Source organism: Sceloporus undulatus, chromosome 2 (genome assembly GCF_019175285.1).
Source record: "Sceloporus undulatus isolate JIND9_A2432 ecotype Alabama chromosome 2, SceUnd_v1.1, whole genome shotgun sequence".
Lineage (NCBI taxonomy): Eukaryota > Metazoa > Chordata > Lepidosauria > Squamata > Phrynosomatidae > Sceloporus > Sceloporus undulatus.
In genome coordinates this window covers 25,301,532-25,317,442 of record NC_056523.1, presented here as the reverse complement: position 1 = coordinate 25,317,442, position 15,911 = coordinate 25,301,532, and the positions used below count along the sequence as shown (strand labels likewise).

General features: G+C 44.9%; 1 protein-coding gene across 1 annotated transcript in view; it reads left to right on the top strand.

The window, feature by feature from the left end:
* The first annotated feature begins 4,526 nt into the window (after window positions 1-4,526).
* The window catches only part of FAM107A (family with sequence similarity 107 member A), an 80,324-nt gene continuing 68,939 nt past the window's right edge, over window positions 4,527-15,911 (top strand). The window contains exon 1 of the mRNA XM_042447895.1: window positions 4,527-5,112. Within this exon, the coding sequence (XP_042303829.1) occupies window positions 5,089-5,112 (24 nt within the window). The 5' untranslated portion in view covers window positions 4,527-5,088. The remainder of the gene's footprint in view (window positions 5,113-15,911) is intronic.

The window sequence follows — 15,911 nt, the reverse complement described above, 5'->3', positions numbered from 1 at the left end:
GTGTGTGTGTGTGTGTGTGATCTGAGTGTTGGACTATGACTTTGGAGACCACAGTTCAAATCCTGACTCACCCATGTAGACCCAATGGGTGACTTTGGTCAAGTCACGCTTTCTCAGCCTCTTAGGATGGCAATGGCAAACCCCCTCTCAATAAACTTGCCAAGAAAACCCCATAGTAAGTTCACCTTAACAAACAGCTTCATTTATATACCACTTCATACTGAACTAACAGTGTCTAAGTGGTTTACGATTGTAAGCTAACTGCCCCCAACAATCTGGGTATTCATTTTAGTGACCTTGAAGAATGCAAGCCTGAGTCAAGCTTGAGCCCTTTTGCTGGTACTGAACTCGCAATCTTATGGTTTTGATTGAATGGCTGCAGTACAGGCATTTAAACACTGTGCCACCTTAGGGTTCACTGTAAGTTGGAAATGAATTGAAAGCACACAACAACATGTGCTTTCAAGTCACCTGTCAGTTTATGATGATCCCATGAATATCATGGAGTTTTCATAGGCAAGGAATACTCAAAGGTGGTTTTGCCAGTTCCTTCCTCTGAAATATAGCCTACAGTGCCTGGTATTTCTTGGCACTCTCCCACCCAATACAGCCCATTCAAATTAAGAACTGGTTTCAAGCAGCCTTTTCTGAAGCTGGATTGACTCCTGCCAAACACACTGCTAACCCTGAAGCCAGCCCCAGTGCGAATGAACCCTCCACACTGGGAAGATCAGGAACAAACACACTCACCCAAGTTTAAAAATGCACCATGCATCCAAGGATGTTCTCCCAGACACAGCTCTCCTTCTGCTTCCTGTGCAGGGACTGAGTTTGAAAGCTTATATAACTGCTGCCAGTTATATAGTGACAGACTGCTAGCTCCACTCCCAGTGACTCACAGAAGCCCCACCTCCATAAAGAGGTTCTTTCTTAAGGTTAAGGGTGTCACCTGGTGTGGCTTGCTCCCCCAGTACAGTCCCATTGATGCCTCTAAATAGCAAACTCGGTGTACATCCTTCTATCCTCACCAGTTCAAGACTGAGGGCCCATTTAAGTAAAATGGTCTTTGCCTGCCAGCAAAAGGAGATCACATAAGGGACCAACTGAACTTCCTTTTGGAGAGTTCCATGAAGTTCCAGTAGGTAGAAGGAGGACTTATATCAGGAGAGTGACCCAAGATTTGTATTTATCTGCCTTCAAATCGACTTCAACTTATGGTAATTCTATCATAGGATTTTCATGGCAAGATTTATTCAAAGGAAGTTTACCATTGTCTTCCTCTTAGGGATGGAGAGTGCGACTTCTGCAAGGTCACAGTCCAACACTCATATCACTACACCATGCATCATCTGATTCCATGCTACTTACAGTACAGCTACACTACACATTTATGGCACTTTTATGTATCTTCAATTGTTCTGGCTCCATCCTAAGGAATCCTGGGATTTAGCAGAATTTTTAAGTAGCTCACTAAACTACAAATTCCAGAGCTACTTGGGATGGAGTCATAACAGCTCAAGGGCATCAACCTGTTCTTAAATATGTCATGTAAATATACTGTATCTCAATACCACAACTTTTTCTTCCTTAAAACAGGTGTAAGAGGTCACAGTCTATCATCTCCCTAAAACAAAAGAACTGAGACAGAGGGGAGGGAGGAAAGGTCATCAGAATAACTGAAACAAGGGAGATACAGACCATAGGAAATAGCAAGATGATCATTTTGTGGATGAGCAATATCATGGTCATAGGCTTGGCATCTGGCAGAAGTGTCAAGGAAATTCAGGTGGCAATGTACAGTGAACCCTCCCCTTATGCGGGGATCTGTTCTGGATCCCTCCACATAAGGAGAATTCTGCATGTGCTGGAGCACCATTGGGAGTAATGGGGCTCGCACCTATGGTGTACAGTGGTGCACGTGTGCCACAGGCGCACACCTTATTATTTCTTCTGGGGCACACGACAGGCTCTTCCGGCACAGCTTTCAGCATATGCTGAAAGCTGTGTATGGCGCAAGTCAGGGCCTGCATCATATGGATGCCATGCCCCAACTCCACACCCAGGCCAACCTTAATGGCCGGTTGCACAGCCCATGGGTTTCCTTGGTGGAGGGTGGGGAGTTGGATTTAGTGCTGCAAAGCTGATAGTGTCAGACCTCTGCTTTGGTCAAGCCTCATCTGAAACACTGTGTCCAGTTCTAGGCACCATTATTCAACAAATGTTGACAACCTGGAGCATTTCGAGAGGAGGATGAGCAAAATTGTGAAGAGTCTGCAAACCATGCCTTATGAGGAGAGAGACTTAGAGAGCTGGGCATGTTCAGTCTGGAGAAGAGAAGGTTAAGAGGTGTTTAAATATTTGAAGGAGTATCATATTGAGAATGGAGCATGCTGCTCCAGAGAATAGGACCCGGAGCAGTGGATTCAAACTACAGGAAAAGAGATTCCAGGTCAACATCAGGAATAACTTCCTGACAGTAAGAGCTGTCCAACAGTGAAACACAATCCCTTGTTGGAGTCTCCTTCTTTGGAAGTTTTTAAGCAGAGGCTGGATGGCCATCTGTTGAGGTGCTTTGATTTGGTCTTCCTGCATGATAGGGAGTTGGACTGGATGGTCCTTTGTGCTGTTTTCCAACTCTCTGATTCTGTGATATGATTCTATGATTCTATAAATAAGGAGGCTGAGTTTCTTGGGTGGAGGGTGGGGAGCTGGAGTTAGTGCTGTAAAGCAGGCGTCTTCAGACAGATCTGCCAGTGAAATCTTTGGCATTTCATACCTATAAGCATTATGTCACTACATTCTAAATTTTGTAGATAAAGGGTAGACTATTATAAATGTTTCTAATGCGCTTTCAGCTTGTGTTAAATCACTCCCTCTCACAGAGAGCTGGGGGATCATCCTTACAGATCTGTCTCAGCAATCAGAGGTGCAGATTGTTTTTACCTTCTTACAACAAATTCTAAAACAGAACATAGTGTAATGCAAAGTGAAAGAAAGCAGGTGCTATGAGAAAGACATATTTCACCACCTAAGGGTGCACTGCTTCTAATTATGCACTGAATGTATCACATATTCATGTTTGTCCCCAGAACAAAGCAAAGATATATTCTCCCCAAAGGGGGAGGCTCAAAGAGAAAGAAGGAGGAAGTGACAACCCTAGAGTGGGGGTCTGGATGAGCCAGGATACTCTGGGAGCAGGCCAGAGTATCTTGGCCTTGGAGCTGTCCCGACTCCCTCCACCCCTCTGCTCCATCTCCAGGCAGCTGTTTGCACATGTGTCTCAATATGCCGATAAATGACCATGGAAGTGTGCTCCAGTGCTCAAAGATTACTTTGGGGATGTGGGAGGGATGTGAGGAATGTTCTGTTCCACTTGCATGACGTAAAATTCTTTCCAAGAAATTGATAGGTGGTTTTACAATGGCATTGAAGTTGTCTTACATTTATGGCTCGGGGGGGGGGGGGGTGGATTTTGAAAGAAAAAAGTGCAGAAAACAGGCCACATAGGTGGAAACACTGGTGAGCCCCCAGCAACCAAAGGAGTCCATTTCAGATTTCAAGCCTTGTGTGAAAAAGTCTTACAAGAGACTCTGCTTTCTTAAGGCCAGGGCAGAGCTTGGGTGACAAAGTGAGAGAAGTTGAACACATACCTTATTTTTGTTGTTGCTGCTGTTATGTCCTCCAAAGCTGGTGGATTGCATTAAGTTCCTCCATTATTTGAACACTGGCCAAAATCCAACTCACATAGCACATAACCTTAATCACTGTGCCACCATACCCTCCAACATTTCACAGATGAAAAAGGGGACACATGGCAAAACAACAGAGTGTTATTAAGATGGTGAAAGTTATTAAAATGAGGAAGAACACACAAGTTAGGAGAGGCTCAGCAATTTGCTTTTGCCTGAGCCTACTGGGAAGGGTGACATTCTGAAAAGTGGGAAAGCAGAGAGTTAACTGGGATTGTCTCTGTGAGATTAGGACACTTGGAGAGTATGTGTCACATCATTAAGCTGCTATCAGGCAGCGCAAAACAATTTACATTAGGCTGCAATCCTGTACCTGCTTACCTGAGAATAACACCTTAACTTGATGTGTATAGTAGTGCCCTGCAAAAGAAGTATATATAAAACCATGGACAGTGCAGAGGCCTATGTCCATCCCCCCAGCCTCATTAGCTTCATGGTTGTGGCTTGCTGCCTTCACATTATGCAACTCCGCAGTTTAAGCTTCTTCTCTGTGGGCAGCAGAAAGAATTGGAAGTGGGGAGTTGTTCAGGAATCTCTTGGCTCTCTGATCTCATAAGCCAAGCAGGTCTGTGATACAGCCAAGCAGTAACTCATGTTTGATCAACCGCGGTAACCCACTGCTTTCCTATGCTCCTGAAGTGCTTCTCAGAAACATTTCTTTCTCAAGTTCTTTTACCAAAGCTGCATTGAGGTGAGGCACAAGTGGAGCTGCAGGGGGCCGGGGTGAGGGGAGAGTAGATAGCACAAATCCCCATGCAAGGAAGGCGCTCAGCTCTCATGCTGTTCTTGCTGCTGGGGCCCAACTGTGCCACGCAGGTTGAATTCTTCTCTCCGATCGGCTCTGCATTCTATGTGACATCTTGCTGTGTCAAGTCTGATTACTCTAATCTTCAACAGGCTTTCACAATGACAAACTCTGCTTAGAAGCTGGGCTCCAGCAGCATGAAAGCTGTCTTTGTGCGGATTCTCTGGCAGCGTACAAGCTGGTCGTTAGGTGTATAAGGGTAAAAAAATGAATTCTTTACATGCCAGGATAAGCCGTCAAAGAAAAACTTTTTTGCTTATCATCACTACTTTGAAGATCTGGCCATTGCTTTTTTGCTCTTCTTACTCTGCATGTAAATGGGATTGCATGATGCTGCATCTTGGTACCCTTTCCAGCACTGGATACAAGAAGTGTCTGTCCACATACGGTGGCATGGACAGCATGGCAGAATAATAAGGACCCATTAAGCGACTCATGTAGTACAACTTCTTTTCTCTCACACACAAACGCATATGCTACAAAATCAAGGACATTAAAACTGCTGCCGGGGGACAACACCGAACTCCTAAAAACATGGGAGCAACTCATGGGAAGAAGGTAATGGTGTTTTTATGCTCTGTGTTTGTAGTCTGGTGGAGACGGCGCCATGGACTTTGGTCCCACATGTGGTCTAAGTAGCATTCTTTTACCCAATCAGAGGGATAAATTAGCCATGATGGTGGAGCAGGGGAGGCAGGAAAAGATTTCTGAAAGCCAATGAAGAGAACAGGGTGGGCCTCAAACTGACAACTGTGTAGGTGGTAAAGCTGGAATTCAGCCCATCTTCTGAGTCAGTTTTGTAAAGGTGGTTCCTGGAAGGGTTCTTGTGAATTTGTGCATGACAAATATTTTCATTCAAATAAGTCACACAAATAATGTACTAATAGGTGATATTGTGAACCTCAGATTTCCTGGATATTCATCTCATCAGATGCTCTTTTAGTTAAGTCTGGTAAATTAAAATACTGAATTTTGGTACAGGTTGGAAAGTTCCCACCTGCCATATACGATAATGTCAGTTGTGATGTTTGTATATTATTTCTCCATTCTTGTTTGTTATTGGACATACAGGTTGAGCCTGTCTTATCTGAAAGAAGTGTTTTGGATTTCAGATTTATTTATTTATTTATTTGCCAGGTTTTGGAATATTTGCATATACATAATGAGATACCTTGGAGATGAGATCCAAGTCTAGACACAAATTCAATTACATTTCATAGACACCTTATATTTACTTATACACATATCCTGAAGGTGATTTTATACAATAGTTTTAATAATTGTGTACATGAAACAAAGTTTGTGTACAATGAACCATCAGAAAGCAAAGGTATCATTATCTCAGCCACCCATGAGGACAAATTTAGATTTTGGGATTTTTCGGATTTTGGAATTCTGGATAAGGGAGGCTCAACTTTTATTGTATTTATTTACTCCTGGAAGTGCATCCACAGTTTAAAATGCTGTTGAGGGTTGAAGGGGGGGGGGGAGAAATTTATAAACAGAATTCATGTTCTGTGGCTACTTAAAGAGGGCATTGTCAGAAAGGACAAGCTAGTGTTAACTCCAGGTTTTGGGGGGTGAGGGGAGAGGTGGGAATTTTCTGTGGACTTTACCATTCTCTCAGACCCTTCTCCTTTTTACACCCCTGTTGTTGCTACAAAGAAGCAGCTAGTCTCAGTTTGGTGGGGGAAGAAATGAGGATGCAAAATCAAATGAAGTGCATCCACTTTTTTCTTCCCCTGATTTCTCAGAGCATCTGGATCTTTGTGGTCTGAATCTACCCTGCCCCCTGCTTTTCTTTCCCTCTAGAAGGAAAGAGGAGCAGGCGATCCTGTGGAGAGTAGGAGTGTTTTGGATGGAGTGAAGGGCAAGGGAATGGCCCACTATGCCCTGTCCAAAGAAGGACTTACTTGCATGTGCACATACGTCACTATCAGGATATCAATCAATGTCTACTAAGAGGGAAGCACAAGGGCTGCTCCACTTCCTCATTCTGACCATTGATTGCATGCTTGGAGATGGCCAGTGAACAGGCAGCAATATCAAGGAGGATCAGGGCCAGAAAAGTTCAGAGAATAGCAGTGGGACTCCTATTGAGATGTGGGCCTTGTCCCAGGCCCTGAGAAGAGCAAACAAGCAACTGAGAAGACTGCATGATCAAACGTCCCATGGAAGCAAATGCTCCAGGGTTCCCATGCTTCTGGCAGTGCTGTGTGCACATGTGTGCATCTACATGCACACTTACCCATACACTCACAATTGCCTTGTACTGTGAGGCAGGCAGAAAAGAAAAGCTCCTTGGAAGAAGTGGAAGTGGAAGATGTCTCTTGTTCTGTCAACGTCCATGGATTGGTTGCATTTACTACCATCTTCCTCCTAGCCCCATTCCCCAGCTGAATGAATGAATGAATGAATGAAAGATTTATTTATATCCTGCCAGAAGACCTGGAGATCCTTGGAGAAGATATATTAAGCAAAACTGCAAATAATCAAATCCACAAAAGTGAAAGCAGCAAAAGTGGAGGGCCAACTGTACTCTGCTTGCTCAACTGCTGAATGTTATCCTGCTTTAGGTTATTGGTCCATCGAGCCTTGTACTGTCTGCTTCTACTGGAAGTGGTTCTGGAGGTACTTAAGCTGGCATTGGTGACTGGTGGCTTCCATGTCAGTGGGGAAGTGAATCTGCTCCAGATTTTACTACAGACTTTAAAGGAGAAACCCACAGTGTTGAAATCTATCTACTCCTTTTAAATTCAGATTAAAACCTCAAGTGGATTTATCACCCTTCTATCTGATCTTTTTTAGCTGGAGACAACAGGAATTGCACCAAGTAGTGTCTTCTATATGAAAAGTGTATACTATTCCACTGAGCCGCAACTCTTGCTCTCCCAGTCCCATGTTAAAATGGCACCTCCCACTCTGCAAAGAGCCTTGTAGCAACTTAAACACAGATTTATTGCCTCATAATAAGCTTATTCCATCAAAGCTTGTGCCACAATTAATCTGTTAGTCTTTTCCTGTACCATAGACCTCTGTTGTTGTTGCTGCTGGTATCGTTGGAGTACAGCTGCCTCTGGAAGGTCTTCCAATTCGGGTCTCTGTTAAAATAAATCTCTTTTGTGAGCCTTACCTATTGGGAAGCCCCTCTCCTATTTTTATGTTGGGGGAGAGAGTTATTTTAAAGAAAAGCCTATTAGCTTGGTCTTCCCCTCCACCTGATCTGACCTAATCCCATTGTTTTGTGACTGATTTCTTTGTTCATGTTCTTGCCTGTCAGGGACTTGAAGGACCTTTGGGTACTTCAAATGCATTCACTGTGTTAATCCTGCTGCAGCTGTTGTGTGATTGTGTGGCTACATTTTCTTTTTCAGTTGCAATTGTCTTATAATTTGACCACTTCTGAGGCAAAGGTGGGGAAGATGGGACTCTGGCAACCCTGATACATGAAAGAGTCTGACTGAAATCCTGTTCAGCAGTTGTGAATGTGTAACCAAGAATTATGTATTCATTACTGTTTTGTAGTCACAACCCCTATGTAGCTGCTAGAGTCCATGAAAACCCCACAGTCTGCCCTTATTGGGAAGCAGCTGCTGCAGTTGATGGGGATCTGTTCCCTTGTTGATCAGGAACAAGTGGTCTGACAGTCCCACCTACTCTTCAGGCAGAGGATCTCCAGTATGAGCAAAAATTGTGGCAGGAGTCTTGTTTCTGCCTTTCAGATCATAGATCCCTCAAAGGAGGTGGCGGGACTGTCAATTAGCAGTTTCCCAATTGGCAGGAAACAGACCCCCATTGATCACAGTGGCTGCTTCCCAGTAACTGCAAATTGGGAGGATCGGTCAGGATAGGTATCCTTTTTAGTGTATAGAATATTTATAACAGGCCTCCATGTTTACATTCTACAAAGCAACAAAGAATAGCAAGGAATGCACTGGGTGACAGGGGTCTAGAAACAAAATAAGGGTATAGCTGTTGTTGTTGTTGTTGTTGTTCTTTTGATACCCAACCATGAAAGAAAGAGACCAGACGCGAAATTTGGTGTACTGCCCCTATATACTGACTCCCCCCCCCCCCCATCATGTGCCACAGCTTGGTCTGTTGGACCATGCTATCATTTAAAAATACTAGTCTCATCATGGAGGGTATCAAAGCCCCACCCTCCCTCAATAGCTCTGCCAATCGTCCTGGTGTGAAAACTGCTCTCAAATCAACCATAACTCATGGCAACCACATGGATGAGACTTCTTCAAGACCACCTGTCTTCAACTGATATGTTTAGTGCTGATGATGACTTATAAAGCCCTATATGGCTCAGGTCCAGCTATCTGGCAAATTGTATCTCCCTATATGAGCTGGCCAGGTTCTGAGATCCTCCGGGGAGGTCCTTCTCTCCATCCCACCACCATCATAGAATCATAGAGTTGGAAGAGACCACAAGGGTCATCCAGTCCAACCTCCAGCCATGCAGGAACTCTCAATCAAAGCATCCCCAACAGATGGCCATCCAGCTTCTGTTTAAATACCTCCAAGGAAGGAGACTCCACCACACTCCAAGAAAGGAATGTGTTCCTCTGTTGAGCAGCCCTTACTGTCAGGAAATTCTTCCTAATGCTGAGGTGGAATCTCTTTTCCTTGAGCTTGCATCCATTGCTCCAGATCCTATTCTCTGGAGCAGCAGAAAGCAAGCTTGCTCCCTCCTCAATATGACATTCCTTCAAATATTTAAATAGGGCTATCTTATCACCTCTTAACCTTCTCTTCTCCAGGCTAAACATCCCCAGCTCCCTAAGTCGTTCCTCATAGGGCATGGTTTCCAGACCTTTCACCATTTTATTCGCTCTCTTTTGGACACGCTCCAGTTTCTCAATGTCCTTTTTTAATTGTGGTGCCGAGAACTGGACACAGTATTCCAGGTGGGGCCTTACCAGAGCAGAATAGAGTGGCACTATTACTTCCCTGGATCTAGACACTATACTTCTCTTAATGCAGCCTAAAATCACATTGGCCTTTTTAGCTGCCGCATCGCACTGTTGACTCATGTTCATCTTGTGGTCTACTTAGACTCCTATATCCCTTTCACACGTCGTCTCATTCAACCAGGTGTCCCCCATCACATATCTGTGCATTTCATTTTTTCCATGCTAAGTGCAGCTGGTGGTAACACAAGAGAGGGCTTTTTCTGGGGCTGCCCCTAAACTCTGGAACTCCCTGCCCAGGGAGGCCGGAATGACCCCTTCCTTGTTAACCTTGCGCTGCAAGCTAAGACCTACTTGTTTAGACAGGCTTTTAAAACAGGGATGTCGTTATGTTGTTTTAAGGTATTTTAAGCAGTTTAATCTTTTTAAAGTAGTTGTTTTTAGTATGGAGTTTGTTTTAATTATTGTAGTAATTTAATTCTATTTTAATATACTATTTTTGTATGTTTTTAACTGTATGGTGTTTTTTAATGTTGTAAGCTGCCCTTAGTCCCAGCCCTGGGGGAAGGGTGGGAGATATATATATGGTTCTGTAAATTTAAGCCCATGAATTTAATAGAGTCCCTACATCAAGTGTGTGGTTGTTCTCTCTTTCTGCTGCCTTGTACCTTCCCTAGCCTTCTCATACCTTCTTATGATCTGCCAAAGTATGACAGCCTTAGTTTTGTCACTTTGGCCCGTTACAAACGGGCATAAAAGTACAGACTGGGTCCGTACTAGGGTTAGGAAGGGGTGTCACTTCTTGATGCCCCTAACTCTAGTACAGATCGAGTCCGTACAAAATGGCGGCACCCTATACACACGGGCACCACCATGACTACGTCATGACCGCACCGCCTCTAAACAGGGCATCACGGTTGTGAGGTAGTGGGGCTGCGCGAGGGCGCCTAGGGCGCCCTTTCTGTGGCCCCGGAAAGAGCTCCGTTTCAGAGCTCCTTCCAGTTTTGCGTCGCTGGGCACAGCCTTTACATGGCTGCGCCAGCGACGCAGAGGAGAATCTCCCCCTCCCCGCCGCCGCCAGGTGTCCTTGGGGCTTGAAGCCCCAAGGACACCCCTTTCCAGGCCGCAGGGAAGCGGCCTTTTGCAGCTTTCCCGCGCCTTGGAAAGTGGCGGATTGGGGCCTCAGAGGCTGCCATTGTGGCAGCTGAGGCCCCGATCTGGCGAGGAAAGGGCCGGTTACAGGCCGCCCCAAACGGGTGGTCTGTAACGCGCCTCTGGCTTCCACTTTGGTAGATTTTCATAAGGATCAAAGCATTGCAGTCCCAGTCCTGATCGAAGCACACCCAGTTGTCATTTTAAAGGCAAAAAGAAAGAAAGAAAGAAAGAAAGGCCATATTAAGTGCATGTGCACATTTAACATATCATCTATTTCGACCTTGTAGTGCATTCTTAGGTGTAGTCCTGAACATGTCTTCTCAGAACTATTTCATATTGAGCTCAGAGGAAACCATTTTCATGTAAGTATGTGTAAAGCTCGAGCCTTCAACTAATTTGATTGTCTTTCCCAGGGAAGTCTCTTCCACAGAAAAGGGAGAGAGAGAAAGAGAAAGAGTAAGAGACAGACAGACAGACAGACAGACAAGCTACAATCCACAGCATTCCATGGGAAAAAGCAGTCTAGGGATCCTCCACCCTAGCCACTTGTCTGCTTGTATTAAGGAAAATATAAAAACGCATCACATAAAGCTAATCAAACCATATATAGGTCCTATCCTATGTCCTACGTATTTGTCCAATTTGGTATCTGCCCCTTTCCCACACTGCTCTTCCATTCTACCTTTGCCTTAAACATCACTGCATCCAGTACCATTGAATGTCTGAACTTCAATAGGATGTTCAGCATTTGCATTTAAATTTCAAGTGCATTGCCAGTTTGCCTGCAACATGTTGGCAACTCCTAAAAGAGGTCCAGAAGCTTTTCCCTCCTTTAGCTGAGCAAAGAATTAAAAAGATCACACATTTCAGTACCAGCTCACACATTTCAGAAACAAAAGTCTTCCTCTATGAGACTGCCAAGACATTGGGGCTGGGAATTGGGGTGGGGGAAAGGAGTATGGGAACAAAGGAATCATAGAATCATACAGTTGGAAGAGACTACAAGGGCCATCCAGTCCAACCCCCTGCCATCCAGGAAATCTCAATCAAAGCATCTCCAACAGATGGCCATCCAGCCTCTGTTTAGAGACCTCCAAGGAAGGAGACTCCACTACACTCCAAGGGAGTGTGTTCCACTGTCGAACTGCTCTCACTGTCAGGAAGTTCCTCCTATTGTTGAGGTGGAATCCCTCTTCCTGTAGTTTGAATCCATTGCTCTGGGTCCTACTCTCTGGAGCAGCAGAAAACAAGTTTGCTCCATCCTCTATATGACATCCCTTCAAATATTTAAACAGAGCTGTCATATCACTACTTAAAGTCTCTTCTCCAGCCTAAACATGCCCAGCTCCCCAAGTCTCTCCTCATAAGGCATGGTTTCCAAACCCTTCACCATTTTAGTCGTCCTCCTCTGGACACACTCCAGCTTGTCAACATCCCTTTTGAACTGTGATGCCCAGACCTGGGTGCAGAATTTCAGGTGTGGCCTGATGAAAGCAGAATAAAGTGGAACTATTACTTACCTTGATCTAGACTCTATACTTCTCTTAATGCAGCCTAAAATTGCATTGGCTTTTTTAGGTGCACCATCACACTGTTGACATGTTCAACTTGTGGTCCATTTTGTTATATTCAGCCCAGCTTTCTAATCTATTAAGGTCATTTTGAATTTTGATTCTCTCCTCTGGGGTATCTGCTCCTCCTAATTTGGTGTCATCTGCAGATTTGATAAGTATGCCCCCTATTCTTTTGTCCGAGTCAATGATAAAGATATTGAATAGCACTGGGCCCAGGTCAGACCCCTGTGGAACCCCACTGGTCACTTCTCTCCAGGATGAAAAGGAGCCATTGTTGATCACCCTTTGGATTTGGTCGGTCAACCAATTACAAATCCATGTAACAGTTACCTTGTCTAGCCCACATTTTACAAGCTTGTTTGCAAAAATGTTATGGGAGACCTCATCAAAGGCCTTACAGAAATCAAGATATGCTATGTCTACAGCATTCCCTTCATCTACCAAGCTGGTAATTTTTATCAAAAAAAGAGATCAGATTTGTCTGGCATGACTTGTTTCTCAGAAACCCATGTTGACTTTTTGTAATTATGCCATTTCTTTCTAAATATTCACAGATTTTCTGTTTAATGATCTGCTCTAAAATCTTTCCTGGTATTGATTTTGGACTAACTGGATGGTAATTGTTGGGATCCTCTTTCCCCCCCCTTTTTGAAGATGCAGTCAATGTTTGCTCTCCTCCAGTCTGCTGGGACTTCTCCTGTTCTCCAGGAGTTCTCAAAGAGAAGTGGCTCTGAGATTACATTTGCCAGTTCTTTTAATACCCTTGGATGTAGTTCATGTGGTCCCAGAGACTAAAATTCATTTAGACTAACTAGGTATTCCTATACAGTGGTACCCCGGGATATGAATGCGCCGCCTTACGAAATTTCCGGGTTACGAAAAAAATCCATTCAAAAAAACTGTTCCGGCTTACGAACGTTTTTTCGGGTTACGAAAAATTTTTTGGTGCTTTTCGGCGCTATTTCACACGAAATCGCGGCTTTTCCCCATTAGCGCCTATGGGTTTTCGGCTTGCGAAGGCTTTTCGGGTTACGAAAGCGGCGGCGGGACGAATTAATTTCGTAACCCGAGGTACCACTGTACTATATCTTTAGTTTTTCTGTGCTGCATTTCCCCTATTCTGTCCTCTGCTCCATTTTCCTCAGGTTGAGCACTTTTGGCCACTGCCACTCCAGTAGCACCCCCAGCAGCCCCACAGACACACCGGGTGACAGTACAGGTCGGGATGCCACTGGATCCAGGATGCTAGGCTTGCCATATCCCGCCTGGGGGCGGGACTTTCCCAGTTTGGGGTGGGGCCACACAGTCCCATCCCAGTTTGGCCCCTCCCCTGGGACCTCCTCCCCCAGCAAGGCCCTGGAGACAGCTCCAGCCCTCCCCATGGCTGTGTGCCACCCTCCCCGCCTCCCTGCCTGGCTTAGCCTAGAGAGCAGGTCTTAAAGACATCTGCCACTCAGAGCTATTGCCAGCCCACTTGGTATATATGTCTTGCAAAAGGCCTGACCTTCCAGGTTACAGTGAGCAAAGAAAAAAAAAGGCCATAAATGGTTCCTGTTTCACTGGGAGTCTAAATGCCTCCTCTTTTCAACGTCTACCACTCAGTATTGTTGTAATTCTTGATCACAGGGTCGTTTTTGAGGCCCTAAACACCTTTACTTGTAATATGCAAATTTCTCCCAAAGCTGACCAATGGGAAAGAAGCAGTCAGCCCTCCACTTGGGTTGGTTTTCAATGGCTTGGAAGGAAGAGATTTTGCCTTGCAAGTTGCTGGTAAACAATAGAAGGCTTTGGGGTTGCAAAAGGCTGCAGAAATAGTTTGACCCCCCCCCTTAAACATCCATGGCTCAGTGCTATGGGATTCTGGGAATTGTAGTTTCTTGTGGCGCCATAGCTCTTTTGACAAAAGGAGACTGAATGGAGGCGTTGCCTGGCTGGGGGCAGAGCCTCTTGCCAGCAGTGAGAAGGCTGCAATGATGAGGAAAAGCAGGGGCTCCTCTGGTGGTCCTGGCCACTTCCCTTGGCTCCCTCCCTCCTCCTCCTCCTCCTTCTCCTCCTCCTCTCAGAGCTCATTCACACTCCCTGGCTTTTCTCCCCCCCCCCACCCCCCCGCTCTGCACTTTGAGACCCCTTTAACTGCCAAAGCTCAATGCTCTGGAATGCTGGTGTCTGTGAGGCATTTGGCCTTCTCTGTCAGAGAGCTCTGGTGCCACAATAAACTACAATTCCCAGGATTCCATAGCACTGAGCCCTGGCAGTCCAAGCAGTGTGTTTTGGACACAGAGATCCAGTCCCTAGCTTTTATATCTCTCACACACACTGCAGGAATAATAACCCACTTTAACTCAGTGCTAGGGAATCCTGGGAATGCTAGTGTTTGGGAGACATTGAGACTTCTCTGTCAGTGATGGCTCTGAGGCCACAATAGACTACAATTCCCAGCATTCCCCAGCACTAACCCAGGACAGTTAAGTCACTCTCAAACTGGATTATTACCTCAGTGTGGATGCAGCTTTGGTGAGGAACACTGGGCATTTCAGTCCAGCATTGTTTTATTTCTGCAGTGCATTTTGGATTAGAGACAAGGTGACCAGGCATCCTCCTCCTTTTCCAGGACATGTCCTCCATTTGGATCATGGCTAAGAAGCATGGATTTATAATTACATGGGTGTTTTTAGCTTTTATTTTTGGCCATGTCCTACATTTTTTTGCTTGGGTGCCCTACATTTTGGGGTGAGGGCATTGGTCACCTTGGTCAGAGAGCTTTCCAGGGGTTTAACTGCCATTCTGCTGTGGTGCTGGAACAAACCACCATTCCCAGAATTCCATAGCATTCAGCCAAGACAGTTAAAGTGATCTCAAACCAGATTATTTCTCCAGTGTAGATGCAGCCCAAGCCTTTTGCCTCTCTTATGCCTGAGATTTCAAAGCCCAGCCTTGGCACCACAACAAACTACAAATCCCAGGATTCCATAGGATGGAGTGATGAGAGTGAAAGCAGTGTGGCAGCAGCCTAAGTGTGCTTAATGCAGTTCTTAAGATGGTGCACCTCTTGCCTACAGAGTCTCACAAGACTTTTTTGTTTAACAACTTGTACCCATTAACTCCATTTCATGTCTCCTTTATTTAGTGGGGAGGAATACAGACAAAACAAGTCAAAATGAAGGAAAACCAAAGTCCCTTGACCAAAGGGTTTGGTTGTGGAATAAGCCTCAGAAATAGGCAAGAGGCAATGTTAAAATAAAGCCATGTTCAATGCTCAAATGTGCTGTTTGGAATGGGGAGGGGGGGTGGCCAGAAAGGGAAGTACATTTCCGTGATCTGTCTACAAATAATGTCAACATGTCCTCCATTTTGATCATGCCTAAGAAACATGCATTTATATTAACATTTCTAAAAAAAGCCTCAATTTTTTTGCGTGTCCTCCATTTTTATAAAATGTGTCCTACATTTGAAAATGTTGTCCTGCATTTGTCCTACATTTGTCCCGGTTTGGAGGTCCTCACTTATGGCAACCCTAAGGATGCATCATCTCCCAAATGTAACTCTCACGTTTTCCATATATTTCTTGCATCTTTTTACCTTACCAGAAAAAACTTCACAAGGTGCAGAATGTATTTGGATTTGTAGCACTGAGAGTCCTGAATATGAAAGCACTCTAAGGAGGGAGAACAGGGCCCTAGCAGGAATCTGGACTGGGTGGTGGTGGCCT